Source organism: Cyclopterus lumpus, chromosome 25, assembly GCF_009769545.1.
Source record: "Cyclopterus lumpus isolate fCycLum1 chromosome 25, fCycLum1.pri, whole genome shotgun sequence".
In the NCBI taxonomy this organism is placed as follows: Eukaryota; Metazoa; Chordata; class Actinopteri; order Perciformes; family Cyclopteridae; genus Cyclopterus; species Cyclopterus lumpus.
Window position 1 is genome coordinate 2,299,917 of NC_046990.1, and position 19,847 is coordinate 2,319,763.

The following is a 19,847-nucleotide window of genomic DNA, read 5'->3' on the forward strand; positions in this document are numbered from 1 at the left end:
CATTCGGTGTGATCTAATGGCAGAAATGGAATACAAGATGGTGTCTAATGAGCTGAAACTAAGAACCGCTGTGTTTCCGTTAGCGTAGAATGAGCCTTGTGTGTGTGTAGGTACAGCACAACTCTCCATGTTTCTACAGTAGCCCAGAACGGACAAACCAAACAGCTCTCGAGAGGGACGTTTTTGCTTTAATTTGAATTTGTTTTGTCCGGCACATGGGAGAAGTTTCAGTTGGCTGCCATCTGCCACCTCACCACTAGATGGCTCCGGATGTCACACACTGGCCCCTTGACAGAAACCTATTACTACTGTACACCGTGTATATTTATGTATTCAAGTCTATTGTATTACTACTGTACACCGTGTATATTTATGTATTCAAGTCTATTGTATTACTACTGTACACCAGTCTACCCACAGTATCATATTTCTAATCCTTGGAAGAGAACAAGTCAGACAATGATCGCCACTGACCTCCTCCCTGTAAGGCCTCGTTCAGCAGGTTGTGGAGCTGCACCGGTTTGCAAAGCCCCTTCAGATGACACAAAGCAGGAAGCAAGTCACTACACGTGCACGTCAGTCATTGCAGGTAACCTTTAGTATTCGTGTCGTACTGCTCGTGATGTCACCCCATTGGTTTGTGGACTGCTGCGGGTTTGAAGACTCAAATTCGCCATTTTGGCGCCATCGTGGTTGTTGTTTTTTTGCAACCAGTGAACAAAAGTGACCATATTTAGACTGTATACAGCTCTGGTTGCGACCTGTCAATCAAAAGGTAGCCGCGCCCTAAAGCATCCCCTGCTTTAGGGCGCGAACAATCTGCCGGCCCGAGGTGTGTCTTTAACTGACGAGGCGCTTGTTTTGACTCGATTGCGTTTCAAAGCAGCGGACGTGGTAAAAAGAACGGATGTAAATCAAAGATGCGATAGAACCATTTTGTTCTCCTATAAATTCTTCACAATAAAAGGTCCCCCTGTTATTTAGATAATTAAAAGTTGATACAGCACAGACTCTCTGTTCTAAATGAGTTGTTCCTGAAATCAGATTTGCCTGCGGTCTGAACTTGGAAATAAGAACATGGGAAAATAGTGAACTTACCCAAGTGAAAGGGTCCATGACAGTGAAATAAAGCAGACATCTCACCTTGTGGCAGTGCTTCTTGAACAGCTGTTTGATGGATTTAAGTGAGGGGAGAGCAGCCTCGTGGGGAAATGAATGCTGCAGGAACAAGACACAGGATTTTACTTTTACAAACAAATGCCTCCCGGACAACGTTTTAACCACATGCTGCAGCTTCTTTTTTATGTGTATGGCCTTTAAAAAGACGATGCTTAAATAAATAAAATTGTTAATATGTTTTAGAAGTGTGGAGTTTACACAGTGATAGAACAAATAGTGATAGTAAAAGAAAAAAGAAAGGAGTAAATGTCAGTGGTGTATTAAGAAGCCTGGATAGCTCAGTCGGTAGAGCATCAGACTTTTAATCTGAGGGTCCAGGGTTCAAGTCCCTGATTTAAAACACCAGAGACAACAGGAAACATCAAATAGAGTTTGCCTATAAAAACTAAGAGTAGTAATAAACTTAAATGCCATATTTAATACTTCTTGTGTGCCCCTTACATCACATGAGTAGCTGTGGTACCTTCTTTGTGCAACACTTGGATGTGACGTGGACTGAGATGACGATTACTTGTGTGACTGAACTTCACGGTCCACGGAGTCTTAAGACTGTGTTTCCTAGTTTCTATCTGCAGAACATGTTAAATGTGATTTATTTATTGTTTACTATTCGGTAATGCACATTATTAAATTCAAGATAGAGATTTACTTTCTAAAACTCTTACAGCCTGAACAGGGACTTGAACCCTGGACCCTCAGATTAAAAGTCTGATGCTCTACCGACTGAGCTATCCAGGCTCTACCTGCAAAGGTGTACAGTCAAATAGAAGAAGACCCCATCCAGGCTTTACAGAGACTCTCAAAAGCTTCTCCAACACTTGTGACTTTATTTGGAGCCCAGTCCACTTTCACTTCACCAGTTGAGTATTTGCTCAGTGACTGGTTGGTCTCGTACCTCTGTTGATGGAGGGCTGTCGAGTGGCGGTTTGTGGGATGGACTGGGAGAAAGAAAACACATTCAAATCATCATATTAAAATCATCATACATCAACATCTAAACCCTGGACCCGTGACTCACGTGGCAGCGTTGCCCTGCTCCGTCAGCACCCGGAGGAGGAACGCTCCCTGCTGATTGGCCTCGGCGGTTGAAGAGATGATGATGTAGCGGCCCGGCGGGAGGGAGCCGCGGAGCACCACCTCCCGGTGCGTGGAGTAGTTGGGGGAGCAGAGGACCGGGCGGCGCCCTCTCAGGTCCTCGGGGGACAGGTATGTGTTCTTGGGATGGGCCTGGAGAGACAGCACTCACTTAGGACACAAGGGTACACAAACGAGTGAGCGGCAAGGCTGTGAACCCTTGACCTTTAGACTTGAACCCTTGACCTTTAGATTGTCACAGAGCATTAGAGCCGTGGTAGGTATACACAAAATGATTACGCAGCTGGCCAACTTACATTTTTTATTTTTGTGAAGGAGTCACATCACCCATCAATCAGACAGTCAGGCCAGCAGCCAATCGCATCTCTGTAGTCAAATCAGCCGACGGCAACATTGTAATGCACCCATAAACTGTATGTTAAATGTATTCATATCAACTACCATCAACTTCAGCTGTCACGCGGTTAAGATGAAACCGCAGCTCCCTAGTATTAAGAGCAGTAAGCAGCTTTTACTATACGGCGTCCAGTTTGAGGGGCAGGACTTGCGTGCCTCCAGTCCCCAAGCCAAATCGGCATTAATATAATAATAATTAATAAACGCATGTGTTTTTTTAATGTCAAATCTTGACCTGAAGAGTAACTACACCTGTAAAATACGTGATAATTCAATTAATAACTGACATCATGAGTCTCGCTCTCTGTGTGTGTGTGTGTGTGTGTGTGTGTGTGTGTGTGTGTGTGTGTGTGTACCGGGTATATATGCAGGGCTATCGCCAGGTTAACGCCCCTACGTCTCTGGTATTTCTGCATCAGACTCAAAACGAAGGAGCAGGTCCTGTGAGAGTTGGCTGTGCCGCTGTCCACCTCCGACAGGGTGAAGTAGTACTGAGGGTTCTGCCAGAACAAACCTGGAACACACACACACACACACACACACACACACACTTTACACTACATTCCTCAGCCTTGAACCCTAAGCCTATGCGTGTACAGCAGAGTTAACCACTCCTGCTTCTTCGTTCCTCACTATGAGACCAAACTTTCCCCTTTCTACTCTCGACTCTCAGATGTACACAACATGCATGTAGCAGTTAATGCGCTACGAAGACATGCAAAGCTCTTCACGTGGACGGCCATCAAACTCACTCAGTCGGAGTCGCGCAAACACTTGGATCAGCAAAATGGATCTTAAAGTAGACAGAATGCTACTTTGACCAGACATTTTCAATATGGTTTATTCCATATGAGGTCCCATCTGCTTGGACAACAACACACTGACTGACAGTTACACAGTAATTGTGTTAGTCTTTATTATTACATTTCATACTTATCCCTACACTTTAGGTTCAGCACCATTCCATGTCTGAGAGTCTCACTTTTACCTGCATGATTCTTTCTCTGCATTAGTATTTGGATCTGCATTGTTCTCAGATATGATGACACAAGGTACTGTTGCACCACGTTGTTACCAGACAAATAGACGCGTCTCAGCTTGACGCGTCGGCATCTAATCCTCAAAAAGAGAGAATCATTAGCGTTGCACAAACACACTGTAGTGGGCGGGGCTTACAAAAGGGAGGAGGGTTCATTGTGATTCCAGTACGGTACACACAATGTAAGACGCTTTACATTTTTCAGATGCATGCTGCAATAATGGCACGAGGTCTGTTTGAACAAAAAACACAGGCACAATAAAAGGACCTGTCTTACAGTAAACATGCAAGTTTTTTTTATTATGACAAGATAAGCCAAGATGCTTATTGTCCAAATCAAACTTCTCATGAACCTGCTGAGAAATACTGTCCTCAATGAGACGCTTATTATTCCGGGTCGACTCAGCTTTGCTGTTTTCCAATGAACTTCCTTCCTGCATATGTTTCACAATAAAGCCTTATAGCCAAAGGAAATTATTATTATTAATAAATGAATTATTAATGCGAAACAGTAACAACAGTAAATCAACTGCAAATGGGAGCAGATCAGTAAAAGATACTGACTCAATTCTGATTAAAGAAGGAATTTGCCACTAAAGGTTTTCTTCCGTTTATAATGATGAATAAAATAATGAGTTAATGGGGCAAACACAGGTTAACGTACACAGAACGATAAAAACACAGACGTGTGTCATCGTGGATCGCCATGTGTCTTACCCCCTTGGGCGGAGCCTCCCGCCGTGTTGTTCGGCACCCAGTTCCCATGATGCATTACGCAGCACCACGGCCGCACGCTGGACCCTGGTTTGCTGAGAGCGTTCGTCAGGTGACACACCTCAATCATCTCAAAGTGCTGTCGGAAGTCTGACACCGACATCCTGATGGAGAGGAATAGGCCAGTTATAGAAGCCTCGTGACGGCCAGCAGGGGGCGACTCCTCCGGTTGCAAAAAGAAGTCCGGTTGTATAGAAGTCTACTTCTCTCTTGATGTATTCCCTCAGTAATCATTGTAGACACGAGTTCATTTAGTCAATTATTGTCCATTTAGAGTCAAATAGACCATGAAGCAGGGTATGCTTTAGGGCGGGGCGCTCCAAATATGGTGGCTTTCTTTCACTGGTTACAACCAACATGGCGATGGCCAAAACGGCATTCCACAGACTAATGGCTGTCATTATGATCACCGATTCCACTTCTTATATACGGTCTATATAGTCTTATAGTCGTATATATGCTCCGTCCTCCCAAGATTTCAGCTTGAATCTGCCGATCCGACGTTATTCAGTATAAATATGCCACATCTGCATTTATGCCTTCTGTGAGCGGAGGAGAGCTGGTAACCATGGCAGCACCACTGACGTCCAACGAACGAAGGTTACATTCACTTACATTATGATGCGTTCAGGCTCTATTCAATGAGATGGAGTACTGGGCAAAGGTAAATTATAACGTTATGATGTGTTCAAATGTAAAATCTCGTAAAATGTAGTGTTGGTTTTCACAACAACATAAATAGATATTAGAGATACATTCTAAGTTTGTTATACTGCCGTGTAAACAGCTTATAATACATCATTAAAACTACTAATGTTTTAATAAATAGAAATACAATATTTTATTTCCTAATCATTTGAACTGTGTGTTTTCATTAATTACTATACCAAAGTAAAAGGATTAACATTTAGAATTGTTTACGAGCAGTTGAAATGGTTTTTGGGATGATGGCCAAAATATACTAGTCTCCAGCCTTGTAGACCAGCTGCTATAATATATATAGATCTGTATCTGCCAATATGGATCATCAATGATGGGCAATTCAAGGATTGATCAGGGATCTATAAAAAAGCTATATATATATATATATATATATTTGTAAAAAATGAAAACATTGTCCAGATCATAAGTCACAACAACAAGGTCACATGACGGCTAAGCCGACTTGTTTCTCTGGTTGCGGTTCAGCGGCTCATGTCAGAGTCCTTTGTTCCGTGGTTTCTGAAGGCGACGCACAAACTCACCAGAACTCCCCGTCCTCCCGTTTCACTCTGTCCAGCCTGTTCTGCTCCTCCATGCTCACCGTCATCCACTCTGGACTGCAGAGACCGACCACACACACAAATATATTCTTTTAAAATGTTACCAAAATGTCAATATTTTTCTCTTTTTGGAGACTTATACTGTCTGTAAATACAGAGCTATGATTTTTAAATTTGACTCTAGATTTAACAAAGAAAGGCAGACGGAGAAAAGGTGACAAGCATGAGAAACAATATCCTCTACAACTGTTGTCAATATGTATATACATTATTGTGTACATTGCACATTTTACTATTACTCGCCAGGGTACCAGAGTATTATTTTGTACATAATATTGTATTATTATGTTTAGATTCTATCAGTGCTAATAATAAATAGTCAAATACAGCAAAAGCACATCCTGCAGGATGTTTAAAAGTAAACCTCTTGCAGGACGGCGCATTTCAGAATAAAATATGTAATAAAAATACTAGATTATAAGTATTGATGCATCAAACAATTAAAACCGTATATATAGTTTTAATTGATATATAGTTATTGTTTAGTTGTTTTAGGTTTTTTTTGGACTAAAACAAGCAGACAAATGCCAATGCACAAAAACTAAAAATGTCACGTTGCGTACCTTTGAAGGAAAAATGAAGATTCATTGTGTAGGTTAACTTCTTCATGAATGCATGTTCCTTTAACAGTGTTCACCAGTCCTTAACCTGTGTGTACCAACCCTTTCAGGTCGCTCCAGGGCCCCTCCCACTCTGTGTTGCCCCAGGGGTTAAGGAGGCGCACCAGATCCTTGGTGCCGTGTGTCGTCTCCACCTGGCAGAGGAGGACACCATCATGCATACAAACCCTCCATTTACATATTTGTCAGTTTTAGTACTAGTCGCCTCAGTAGAAAGGGTCCCCTTCTTTCTCCCTGAGGTGCACACATGTCGAATAAAATAAACAATCGGAGGCTTGTGATCAGACTTTTTTTTAAATCCAAAGCATGCAATATTAGTATATAGTATGATGATAATATTTTAGCACGTTATTTAGTTTGAGGTCAAGTGAGACATAGACATAGGAATGTTTATAGGCATCTTTATTTACCTCCTCTACTGCAGTCAGAGAGTAGGCATGTCGGAACATGATCCCCAGCTCATCCCTTTGCTCCAAAGGACCCTGGAGGCAAAACAAAAGACACCCACCCAACGTGACTCAGCACAACAAGTAAACCTTCCATGGGAACATGTTCTGATGCGCCCCCTCCCCCCGAGGATTTAAACTAGACCTAACAAGTCCACCCCCACACCTGGCAGTTGGCACAGTTGATGAGCGCTCCTTTAGCCAGCAGGTGTCTGAAGAAGGCTGGCAGGTCTCGGGGCAGCGAGGAGATGTTCAGCACCTCGGCCACGCCGCCCGTCATATCCACCATGGCCTCATGAGGGAAGCCCATGTCCAGAGCTCTGTAGCCACCTTTCAGCCTGGGACAAAGGACACAGTGAGGAAGAAAAACACCAGATAGAGTCCAGGTGAATAACTCGAAAAAAAAGGTCTCAATGGGAAAAACAAGGCTTGTGAGAGAACCTGAGAAAACATGAGCATAGGTGAACTAACAGAGCTCAATTCCTAGAAAGTCTACTTGTATTCCATCTGGTGGCATAGAGAGGGGAACGGATGTTGAGATGACTTGAACACCGCCCTGTAGAAGAGACCTGCTGAACTGTTGATTGTTCTAGAGCTCATTATTGCACTTCCAACTGCTCACTGCTTACTCCCCAAAAAAAGAAGCAAAACATCAGTGACAACATGTGTACGCTACGATTGGCCAGCGAAGGGTCAATTCATTGGATGTTATTACTCTGATTAAGTTCATGTTAATCCTAACGACCTCTTCCCGACACACACACACACACACACACACACACACACTAATTGACAGGCACTCACTTGGCGTAGGCCTTCTCCAGCAGGGAGCTCCAGAACTCGTGTCTCTCTGGGGAGCTGAGGTAGATCAGACTGTTGTTCTGAGTCGGCAACAAGTCGTCAATCCTCACCTCCTCCCACTGACCGTACTGCCAGAACTACAGAGAGGAGGAGGGGGGAATGCTGTCACAATGCCAGTGGCCTGCCTTCATCAAAGTCCTTTATTTCAATGTCATACATTTTCCAAAAATCTAATTTTGTCAACACAAGATAAGATTTTAAGTTGCTTCCCGTCATTGTCCTTGCTTATTTTAAACTCCATGTCTATGTCACACTACAACACCAGTCCCAGTTCACACCCCGTGTCCCTGTGTTGATTGTTGATTTATGTCTGGGCTTTGTGCTAAATATGTGTCCAAAATATAAGTGTGAAAGGGTTACAAGTGTTTGAGGACTCATCCTGCACTCAGGAGCGCGATGTGTGTGAGTGTGAGTGTGAGTGTGAGTGTGTGAGTGTGTGAGTGTGTGAGTGTGAGTGTGTGAGTGTGTGAGTGTGAGTGTGTGAGTGTGAGTGTGTGTGTGTGAGTGTGAGTGTGTGAGTGTGAGTGTGTGAGTGTGAGTGTGAGGTAGTTACACAGAAGATGAAGCAGCCCTTGTATCCGTCTTGGAAGCTCTGCCCTTCCGGCATGACCTTATTGAGCAGGAAGCGATGCATGGAGAGGGACGCGATGGTCGAGAGCAACCAGCAATCATCTGAAAAGAAGGGTTGGCAGGTCGGTCAGGTTATCAGGGGGTCTGCACTTCAACACAGGGCGCCGTGGACTGGCTTCCATCCTAGAGGCTCCGCAACACGCAGCCGTCTTTTGCACACAAAGATCATCTTTTACACAACGTGTGCATTCTCTGTGGAACCTCAGTCGTGCACTCGCTAGATGGATTCCTGGTGCATGCATGCGGTCAGAAGATATCACATGACCACGTTGGATTTATTTGCCATCGGGAGACAAATGGGAATGGGAATCCACTTTATTGGCCAAGTATGGGAGCTCAAACAAGGAATTTGACTGCGTTAATCCCCAAATTGCTCCCGAGGGCTGTGACTGGGCGCTCTGAGCGGTCGGAGGACAGCTTCGAGGAGGTGACAACAAAAGGGGATACGCACAAGCAAGTAGTCAACAGGAAGGGTTTTATTTAACTTAGGTAGCATAAACAGTTTGGAGTCAGTAGTTTCAGTGGTGGAGGGGAGTGCAGTGACAGAGGCCAGAGGGCCTTTTAACAGCAGCACTGGCACACAAGGCCCAGGTGTTGCCAGTGCTGCTGATGACCTCAGGGGTTTCCTCTCTCCCGATGACCCTCGGCCACGCCCACCTGCAGGGACACCCTTTGTGATTCAACTTGCCTTGTGGACACACTTCTACTTACTGAGCTTTCCCTGGCGGAGGTCCAGGCGCGTGGCTCCATCTATGATGAACTGGGGCGACGAGGTGAGCTCCTGGAGACAGAGAGGAGTTTGGTGATTGGTTGAACGACAACAAACAAGAGGGGGAGGGGAAGAGGGGAAGAGGGGAACATTCCAATGTCAACTAAAACAGGATTTAGAGCCAACAGGGAGTGGCGGCTAATTAATAAAAAGGTACTTTATCATCAGTCTTACCCGGAGTCAGACGGGAAGATCTCTCTTCCTGGTTCAACCATGTCCTTGTTTTGTTAAGTGCACGCACCGTAGAGTCGCTCATATTCATAACAGATACTTCAGGGACATGTCTGATGGCTCGGATATGTCATCACGCTTTGCGGAGGCAAGACAGATTAAATCAGCGAGTGTCCCATTATGAACCATCTCAAGAGGCCGACGATGACCAGTAGAACCGGTTTGATGGGACCAACGCGCTGATCGTGCTCATATGTGGCGAGTGGTTGTTTGAACTGACGAAGTGGGACCTCAAAAGTAGATCGACACAAACACTCGACTGGATTTAGTACAACATCTGTTCTGATTGGCCACATATACACTAAAAACACATCTTTTTTGACTATACCTTTGTGGTGGCTGGGTGTGGTTAAGCTCAGCTGCAGAGGGGAGTGGGGGAGTACGCTCAGGGAACGGTACCAGGTGGAGGCCCAATTGGCCTCACCTGGGTCTAATGATGATTGCTCCCATTATAAGTGTGCAGGTGGACAAAGGAGCCGGACCTGCGCTGCTATCCACAGGAGCAGATCAGCGGAACGCACTACGGAGACCACATCCGCCTGCAATTAATAGAAACACCTAACTAGTGCCTGTCTCTATTGTCTCTGTGCTAGGGGAATACCACCCGCGGTAACACGTGCTTGTTACAACCTTGAATAGGGAAGGTAGTAGCACTTAAATGTCTCTTACTGAAAGCACTTTGTAGTTTAACTTAATTAAAGAAAGTGTACTTTCTCGATTCTTGTACTCATGGTTTAATGCACTTATTGTAAGTCGCTTCGGATGAAAGCGTCAGCTAAATAACATGTAATGTTATGTAAATGTAGAGTTGAAATAAGTACGGACAGAAATCTCTGTCATCACAAATGAAAACAAGCAGGCAGTCCTCCAGGTGCCAACAGGGGGAACCAACCAAACAGGATGTGTGATTTAAGATTATTAAGGGACAGCTGCCGGCTGACGGACCGGGAACTTCTGCACACGCTGATGCGTAGTCCTATATTAATGTCAATAAGATTATTATGTCATTTATCTGCTTTTGCACGAAACATATTTGTGCGGTATCAATACAGACTGCGTGACAGCTGCTTCACCCTCACACATGAAGTAACTCTGGGAAAGAACCTACTCGTTGACTATTACAGTCAGTTATATTACAGTCTGGAAAATAGTGTCAGACATCTTTACGGCTCTTATCAAAAGGTATCCAAAGTTCAGCCGCCGAGGAGCGATGCCTTCTTTGAAACGCACATATTTACTCTTATCTGACCGAGTCTTGCCCTCATTTGAGTATTAAACGACCAATAAGTACTTTTTACTCCGCTACATTTGTATGACAGCATTAGTAACTTTTCAGATTACAGTTTTTCCCGTCCGGTAAAAAATGTGTTTGTGATGAACTGAAGGATGAAGTGTTCCTTTGTGTGTTGAGAAAATCTTCTTCCATCTTAATCTAAATAAACCCTTTAAAAAGCCTCTTGAATCAGCTGGAAAATGCTTCGTCACAAAGCTGAAAACAGATGTTTTTATCTTGTTTTAGAGCTACTTGGTTCTCACCGGGCAGAGATGCTACAAACGTGTGATATTATAGAATATGATGCGTTGATGTAGATTAAACTAACTATCACGATATAAAGAAGTTACAAATATCACACATTAACAGAGTGACTTCCTCTTCTGCTGAGGTGCATTCCTCCACTCTACTTTACAGAGGTACCAGCTGTTTGCTGCCTTGTTAACGCTTTGAAAGTCAAACACTGGGCTGACATCTTTCTTTTGCCTTTGTTTGTGTTTATTATATCGCCACGTGATGCGTTTGAAACGCACCGATCCACAGTTTTTTTCCGTGTCATGTATTGAACAATAACACCGTTCTAAGGTTCCTCAGCGAGGACACTGGTGCAATAAAATGAAAAGAAGACAGGTTTACATTTAAATGTCGTGTCAGGTCTGCCTCACGAGGAGATCCCTGTGTGACTTAATGATAGTAAATGTGATCTTCTGTGACCTCCTGTTTCATGGATTGGAGTTCCATTCATACATTGTCATATTCATGTAATGTGTTTATGTAACTCTGTAACTCTGTTCATTCTGTACACATGACATCTATTCATCTGTCCATCCGGGGAGAAGGATCCTCCTCTGTTGCTCTCCTGAAGGTTTCTTCACTTTTTTCCCTGTGAAAGGTTATTTTTGGGGAGTTTTTCCTGATCCGATGTGAGGTCAAAGGTCAGGGATGTCGTATGTGTACAGATTGTAAAGCCCTCTGAGGACAATTTGTAATTTGTGATATTGGGCTATACAAAATAAACTGAATTGAATTGAATCTTTATGAGCCTGCGACATCACTTTTCTTCAGTATCAGCACTTGATGTATAACCTCTAGCACTCTGCATGTACCCACAGTATTTAAATCCAGTTTCTCCCTATTGAATACAAAATGACAAAGAACACCTCGTATTTTCCATGTGTTAATGTACTAGAAGGAAGCCACAACTTGGTGATGAAATAAAGAATAACTTGCAGCTTTCAGTTTTGTCATTCAATGTTAGAGGTGTAGAAGTACAACGTGAAATGGAAATACTCAAGTAAAGTACAAGAAACGCTCAATTCAGTTTAACGGCACAGTGCAGAGTGGCATCAAGCGGTGACCCTCCCGAGCCCTTTAAGTACAGTACTCCAGTTAATGTACTGGTTACCTTGCACCACTGCCCAGCAGTTAATATACTGAGTGGTGGAGGAGTACAGAATAGTACTGTATCACGTCATATGCAATCATTCAAATGCTGTTTTCATGTAAATGCATCAACACATCTCTCTGTCGAGGCATGCAAATCAGAAGGCCCAGATACCGGAAAATATGTACGTTTTGCCGCTATTATTTTCACACAGTGGATTGTTTTTACATATAAAAAAACAGTCCTGCATTCAAAATAAGTACAAAAGCAGGAGAGTTAAAAATATACTTAAAGTACTAAAATTACTATTATTATTTCAGAATAATATATATATTCTCGGATTATGATTAAAGATGCATTAATGTGTTCATTAGAGCTGATAAAGGTGGAGCTTGTTTTAACTACTTGTGGATGAATCTTTTGAGATGTATATTAATCTATTATACAACATTGTAATCTGCAAAGTAGCAAAAGGTATCCAATGCATGCAGTCAAAACTACAGTATATCCCTCCAAAAGTCGTGGAAAGTAGAAAGTCACGTAAAGTAAATGCACTTGTTCACCTGATCTAAATGCACTTGTTTACATGATCTAAATGCACTTGTTCACCTGATCTAAATGCACTTGTTCACATGATCTAAATGCACTTGTTCACCTGATCTAAATGAACTTGTTCACATGATCTAAATGCACTTGTTCACCTGATCTAAATGAACTTGTTCACATGATCTAAATGCACTTGTTCACCTGATCTAAATGAACTTGTTCACCTGATCTAAATGAACTTGTTCACATGATCTAAATGCACTTGTTCACCTGATCTAAATGCACTTGTTCACCTGATCTAAATGCACTTGTTCACCTGATCTAAATGCACTTGTTCACATGATCTAAATGCACTTGTTCACATGATCTAAGTTCACCTGATCTAAATGCACTTGTTCACTGCATCCGTCTCTACCTTTGGTCGTTTCCACGTGACCCCGGCCTGCATCTCCAGCTCCCCCAGGGGGAAGTGGTAGTCCACGAACAGCCCGTCCCGGCCGACCGTGCCGCTCTCCGGCAGCACGTCACCGCTCTTCAAGAGGTCCGCGAGCCAGCTGCGGGACTGGGAGCCGAGCAGCTCGTCGGAGCAGACCGAGTCCACGTCGTCCTCCAGCGGGGGGAAGGAGCCGTCGGACGACACGCTCAGAGACTTAATCATGGCGGAACAGCGAGACGGGCTCTCTGAAACAGAGCTTTCCGACATTCTGCCTTTCACTGAAAGAAGATCAAATACTCGGAAGCCACGCCCTGTTCGGTAGATGCTCACCTGAGCGCGAGGCGAGTGGGCGGGGCCAAGGTTTGTACAATGCTGGTACTGCATTGGGAGGTTTTGTGCACCGAGTTTGAGTACAAGAGGGAACGGAAGCAGCTCATATGAAGGACTTAGTGTATCAGAATTATGACTCAGTATCTCATAATAACTTAGCATCCCATAATTATGAATTAGCAGCTCATATCTCATAATTATGATATACTATCGCATTTATGAGATACTAGGTAATTTGTTTTTATAAAACTTATCCGTACTTAAATGCATCTTACGTTCTTTATTTTCCTTTGCTTGTAAAAACACTTGAATGAATGACCCGTTTCCGAGGTGATGTATGGATAAACTCGCCTTGTCCAGTACTTTTACTTACCAAGTACTTCTTCTACCTCTGACCAGGTCACCAAAACCTATTTGTGTTTAGGACCTCACCTTCAGATATTATTTCAAGGATCTATAGCCCATTTCTGAGAATAAAAAGGATGAATTAAATACTTAACATGATGACTCTGCAATGGCTATAAGCCCCGATTCATATCAGGTTTTTATTTGTTACTGAATAACAGAGGGCAGCCAACACCCTGATAGAATGTTGTATTAATAAGGAAGTTGAAATCATTTGTGGGAAGAGCTGGCAAACATGTCCGCTGCCAGGAGTTAACTTTGTTAATGAAGCAACTAAAAAAAGGTTTTCAAGAACATTCAGAGAGCAGCACGAAGAAACAAACTCAGAGACAGGCTGTGCGGGATAAATTACTTTTATTGAGGAAAAAGAAAAGTGATTATGAAAAATAATGAGCTGGTTGAATCTGTCTTACCAAATGTGTGTGTGTGTGTGTATATATATGCGTGTGTGTTTGCATCACTGAGACGTAGCCATGATGCTGGATACACCTGGGAAGAGAAAAACAGAGAGAGTTTTAGTTAACCGTCAGAAAGTGTCAACTAATCCTTGAAGGTACTTCCAAACTTGGCACATTTGTTACTTTGGTTACATGTGTCACAGCTTTTTGCCAACGGCCCAGTGGGCGTTTTAATTTGGAAAACCCCAGAAAAGGTGGCAGGCGGACCCGCCCTTTAGTGGCCCAAACTTTAGAACTAGTTCACCCAAAGAGCCCAAGGCAATGTGATGCCCACTGTTTTGTTGTCACCAAATTTGACTACATTTCTGGTATGCTACATGATCATTCATTAATGGGCGGCAGCACACTCACTCTCAAAGTCGATCTTCTCCACGATGTTCTTGGGCTTGACGCTCTCCTCCTGGTTGAAGACGAAGATTTGTCCTTCCTCGTTCTCCGTCCAGCCGTACTTGTTCATCCACACCTTCACCTGCGTGTCTGGAGGAACGGAGGGTGACAAAATGAGCGGGTTTTGTTTTTTTACTTGCGGCGTATTCTAGATGTGGTTCATTGATCTCTCTACACTTCTTACCCAGCGGGTCTCCCAGCATCTCGGCCAGTAACCGGTGCTCGATGGTCTGGTAGGTGATGCCCACTACGTGACAGATGACTGGAGAGGAAGAACAACTATTTTAAATAACGGGCAATGCTGTTTACACAAGTTCGATGTGTGCGCTCGTTTCCCGTTATCTTCCACGGGATGTTCGTAAGTACTGTCAGAGCTTAATGTGCCGAGTCAGAGGACGACACTCACACTTGCGAACAGAGTCCTCGAAACCGGTAATGCCGTCGATGAGCTCTCTGTTCTCCTCCAGACTCGTCTGTCAGGAAGGACGAGGAAGAGGACACGATTAAAAAGGAGACAGAGGGAGGACAGACAGGAGGAAAACCAAAAAGGCCTCAGAACGAGGACTAGAGAGACGTTGCAGAAAGAGTGTGTGGTGATGGATAAGTCAGCGTTCATGAAGCCCGATTCTGGTACAAACGGCCCTCAGCTAAAACACTGGACTCGTTGGGAGCAAGTGAGGGTGCACAAAATATAGCACTTTTAGTGAAAATGGTCTCTTTCATTTCTCATCTCTGAATCCTGCTAAAAAAATATTCAAAATAAAATAAAAACAAGTCTTCTCAATGACATTTAACATGGCAATGTAGCACCGATAACTGCTGCACAGCCGCCGCGTGGAGTCAATCCCTCAGAAGTGGATAAGCTCTGAATTTGGAATCAAGCACTTTTAATATTGTTGATGAAATTGTGTGCCGTCTCATCTCTCTACCTAATAATATTCTTCCTATGTCTCTCCATGTGTCATTTAACTGGTGTGTGTGTGTGTGTGTGTGTGTGTGTTACCCAGAAGCTCTGGAAGTGACACGTCTCCAGCAGGTTCCCGAGGTAGAGGATCTGTCTGATGGGACGCTCCTCTTGCTGCGACACTGTAGTCAAGGAAATGCCCCCCGACCCAAAGACATACAGACGCCCACCCTTACTGGGGATTTATGAACAATTAGTGAACACAGTCAGACGACGTCGGCTGCTTGAACCGGCACCAAAAGGATACGTGTGTTTGTTCGATCATGCACTTGCACAGAGTGAAGTCGGTGTGTGGCAGGTTGGTCAGAGCCTTCAGCAGGATCTGTGAGGTCACCGGAACCTGGAAGTAAACCGGGTTGAACTGGTACCTGCAGAGGAACAGATTTATTTAGGTCATTGTTTCTCTCGTCTGCAGTGGAAACTGGGGAAGAAACTATTAGTCGATTTATTTTCCATATTCCAATTAATTAACCCAAAATAAACAATGAATATTTCAATATTGTATTGAATCTTCTCTTGAAAAACAAATGTAACAAGATAATAGACAGATTGTCAGATGCCTGACCAGAAAAACACTGGACCTGAAATTCAAAAGGATTGCAGTGACACAGATTATTTAAATCATTGTATGACAGAGCCACGCCTCCCCTGACCAGGAGGATCTGTAATCTATCAACAGGACACGTGTGCCGTCTGGCCTCAGCGCTTCGGGACGCTCTTTCACATTAGCAGAGGTTATAGGTGTATTTTAGAAATAAACCGAACTCTAGTGGCAGCTAACATTCGCATCATAAATGTTACTACAACTACTTTTTTTATCCTCTCTTTTCTCAACAAGAATGACCGGAAACCTACAGAAAAGAACACAACAGCAACAGAAACGCGGCTAAACACTACTCTTTACTGTCAACGCCCACAAAACACACCCACACTGAACAGGGGGCGGGTGTGACTTACAGCTTCAGGACAGCCAGGTTGGCCTCCAGGTCGTAGGCGTTCTCTTTGGCTTGCGTCTCCACGTAGCGCTCCAACGTTGGAAGGTTTTCTGGGTTGTACCTGCAAAGAGGGAGAAGAGCATGACCCATCAATCGTGTGGAGGAATCTGGGTTTTTGGTGTCCAGTAAATACATATTCTACACTGTGTGTGGGACAGTTTCAGCACCTTGGAACTCAGCATATTTGGTTCAATGTTTTGTTGCAAGGCAGTGATTGTAATGGATATTAAAATACAGCGAGTCAGTTGGTCACTAAACAACACTATAATAAAAGACAAAAGTAATTTAATAACCAGAATTAGCTTGCAGAGCTACAGTCAGCTTCTGAAAAGAAAGTGCAGGCAGCGAGAGAGGGACCAGTTGTGGAAGAAGTACTTATACTCAAGTATAACCATTAAGAAAAAAAACTCTAGTATGCAAGTAAAAGTCCTGCATTCAAATTAAATAATTAAAAAATGTACTAAGCATAAAAGTACTCCTTGTGCAGCCAAGTGGGCTTTTTTGTTATATAATATAATAGATTATTATTATAAATGCAGAAACATGTCAGATGTATGTGTATGTTGTAGCTGACTGCAACAGAGCTAATTATATTCAATGTCATACTTTTGTATTTCATTATAACTAAATGTTGTGAAGTAAACACTAGAATATTTCACTCTGAAATGTATTGGAGCCGGAGGTAACATCAAAGTTGTACTTAATTACAGTATTTGAGTACTTAGTCTCGTTGCATCACTGATTAATACTATGCCTTACCAAAAACAAAACATTTTAATAAGACTGCGTCAAAACCATGACCATGGGCTGGTGCGACTAGTCCAAAGTTGGTACCATTGGAAAAGTTATTGTGTAGCGCCCCATGTACACGGTGCATCATCAGGCCAGCAATAACTTGTGATGCCAAACTTTTTTCCCCCTTTTGTCTTTCAAATATACAATATCTATGTTCGAAAGGCTGCAATGTATGACCTGCTTTGCCAATTATTTATCACTGAAGAAAAAAGAACAAATGTATAAGTGGGAGTGAGTACACCAAAGCATTGGTTTACCCAGCTTCATTAGGGGTCAGGTATTCCTAAATGACAATAGGGCCTCAATTCTACACATCAGAACTCATGTAAGAATATAACGTTTTGCAAGTTATTGTTATGTACATAACATGATCTCAAATAGTGCTCTGTAGATAAGAGTTCAATATGGGCATTATATTCTCATTCAAAACAAAAATGGATGTCCACATGGTCTATATAATGTAATGACACGAATCAAACTCAAGTCAGCGGAGTCGAGGTGTATATACTTCCACCGCTGGTTCAAACGTGTGAATGGAAACATGTTGGTAAACTATTGGAGCAGAGCTAGCCACCGTTAGCTGCTGGTCAGATCTGCGCTTAAGAGTTATACCGTTCATATAAAGTTACATAAACAAATATTGGCGTAAGACAGAAACTACAGCAACCTGAACTGAAACCGTATAAATGAGTTAAATGAGCGAACCACCACCGACTTCACTCAGCAGACGTTAGCTTAAAACATTAGCCAACAGCTAAGCTATCGCTAGCTTGTGCGCCGGGGTATCATCTCGTTGGGAGCGTCGCACAAACCTGTCGATTCCCCGCAGGAGCTGCACCACGCTCGCCCGCACCTGCTCGAAAGGCGACGACATTTGGTCCAAACTTTTACGGCAAAATGTTAAGGTGAAAACTGAATTAAATCCGCACGTGGGCCGCAGAGGAAAAAAGATATTGGGCGGAGGGAGAAGAGAGTCGGAGCGGAAAGGGCGACGCACAAGGACCGGAAAGTACACGGACCGTTACGACAGTGGTGTTTAGAAAGTGTAACAGCAGCAGGAAGGAAGTACCTGCGGTGTCTCTGCTTCCCACCGCGGTGGAAGCAGCCTGTCACTGTAGGAGCAGTTCATATAGCCTGCATGACTTGCCATAATGAGATCACATGGGGAGAAGTATTATGTGCTTCATGTTTTTGGACGTTCATCAACTGCAGCCGGGGGTTTAAGCATACGCATATTTCTTATTCTTTACTTTTAGTGCACTTTACAGAGTACGTATCATTGCATGCAGTCTGCCTTCAGTTGGGGCATACGTGTCAGAACATTGCAGTTTGAACTTTGACCTTCTTGCTTATTTCTGCAGCGCATAGGATTGTAGGTCATTATAACCAGAAAAGCTTGCTGGCTTTCATAATGTAAAATGCGACTAGATGCAGTTGGGACATCATGGGATTTTGAACATACTACAATTTGACACACTATTTATTGAGACTTCCATTATTACAGCGTTTCTATTTTTTCATATATACTTGTGTTATATATTGTAGCAAAGACATAGTCTTTCAGTTATATTTTACTTAGTCCTTTATTTGAATTGTTTTCATATATATCTTTAAAAGAACAACTGTAACATACTCATGTCTCCCCGGGGATCAGTAAAGTATTCAGATTCTGACATGCACATTTTTGAGGCATACTAGTCCCGAGTCCCGCGTATGCCGAAAGCCTCGACAAACATGACAGCTACAGTAGATTAGATAATGGCATGGGGAATGAAGTCCAAATGTTTTGGCTTCATGCGCCACTGAGCATCTTTCCTAGGAATGAACGGCGCACCGCCTCCCCCACTGGAGCCTGTTGTCTTCAAGCACGGCTCAAACCCCGAACGTTAGCGCCTCCGTCTCCGGCTCTGAAGCCTCCTAGCGGCGGGGAGCAGTGAGCTGTTGGCCAACAAGCCCACATTTCCATTCCTATCACCAGGTTCATCTGAAAGCATGGTGGAATTAGCGCGCTAACGTTATCTAGCTCGCTAGCCATGAATAAAATGAAACAACTTGATGCTTAATTGCCTTCTAACCCATGCAGGTGTCTGAATAATAACATATTGTAGGGAACCTACCTCTTGCTCCAAACTCAGTTTGATTGCAATTAAATCTGGGTTGTCCACCTCATGTGGTCAGTAATCCAGTCAATGCTTAAAACGTCTGTTTGAATCAATTGATAATATCATTTGGACTCTCCATAGTCATAGATAGTCATACATTTGCACAATGTCAAGATCTGGAGGATGATTATCATGAGCTGGTGCAAAGTGTCGTCCAGGGACATCCTGGATGAGGAAATAAGTTAAGTGTTCCTAACTGAGTGAACCGTCCAGGAAGTATCTCAGTGGCAGCCATTTACAAATGCTGGTTGAATTCTCTGAATGCGAAGGAAAGGTGCTTCAATGCTTCCTTTCTTATCTCCTTTAGGATACATTGGACCATTGTTATGTCGTTTCACGTTATCTGTATT

The 19,847-nt window shown here is 43.3% G+C and overlaps 2 protein-coding genes and 2 non-coding genes across 7 annotated transcripts in view; 1 reads left to right on the forward strand and 3 right to left on the reverse strand.

Annotated features, from left to right (window-relative positions):
• zgc:85932 (uncharacterized protein LOC405875 homolog) overlaps positions 1-13,279 on the reverse strand; it is a 20,560-nt gene extending 7,281 nt beyond the window's left edge. For all 3 annotated transcript variants that reach the window (XM_034528556.1, XM_034528555.1, XM_034528554.1), the window contains exons 1-14: positions 12,981-13,279; positions 9,074-9,143; positions 8,286-8,404; positions 7,676-7,809; positions 7,038-7,209; positions 6,836-6,907; positions 6,468-6,559; positions 5,728-5,802; positions 4,427-4,587; positions 3,027-3,184; positions 2,198-2,406; positions 2,075-2,117; positions 1,144-1,218; positions 475-532 (exon numbers count right to left, since the gene is read on the reverse strand). In XM_034528556.1, the coding sequence (XP_034384447.1) occupies positions 475-532; positions 1,144-1,218; positions 2,075-2,117; positions 2,198-2,406; positions 3,027-3,184; positions 4,427-4,587; positions 5,728-5,802; positions 6,468-6,559; positions 6,836-6,907; positions 7,038-7,209; positions 7,676-7,809; positions 8,286-8,404; positions 9,074-9,143; positions 12,981-13,268 (1,726 nt within the window). In that variant the 5' untranslated portion in view covers positions 13,269-13,279. The remainder of the gene's footprint in view (positions 1-474; positions 533-1,143; positions 1,219-2,074; positions 2,118-2,197; positions 2,407-3,026; positions 3,185-4,426; positions 4,588-5,727; positions 5,803-6,467; positions 6,560-6,835; positions 6,908-7,037; positions 7,210-7,675; positions 7,810-8,285; positions 8,405-9,073; positions 9,144-12,980) is intronic.
• Positions 1,447-1,521, forward strand: trnak-uuu. The gene has a single exon. It is a non-coding gene; the product is annotated as a tRNA-Lys (tRNA).
• Positions 1,845-1,917, reverse strand: trnak-uuu. Its single transcript has one exon. It is a non-coding gene; the product is annotated as a tRNA-Lys (tRNA).
• A 792-nt stretch (positions 13,280-14,071) lies between the features above and the next one.
• Positions 14,072-18,359, reverse strand: eif3k (eukaryotic translation initiation factor 3, subunit K). 2 transcript variants are annotated; one of them, XM_034529173.1, is made up of 8 exons: positions 18,148-18,359; positions 16,503-16,601; positions 15,793-15,913; positions 15,585-15,659; positions 14,988-15,054; positions 14,766-14,843; positions 14,546-14,671; positions 14,072-14,225 (listed from the first exon to the last, which is right to left on the reverse strand). In XM_034529173.1, exons 1-8 carry the CDS (start codon positions 18,207-18,209, stop codon positions 14,194-14,196), a joined length of 660 nt encoding a protein of 219 aa, XP_034385064.1. In that variant the 5' UTR covers positions 18,210-18,359; the 3' UTR covers positions 14,072-14,193. The 2 variants fall into 2 exon arrangements, with proteins under 2 accessions (XP_034385064.1, XP_034385063.1); XM_034529172.1 differs by having other exon boundaries at positions 15,585-15,662; positions 18,148-18,357.
• Between the last annotated feature and the right edge of the window lie 1,488 nt (positions 18,360-19,847).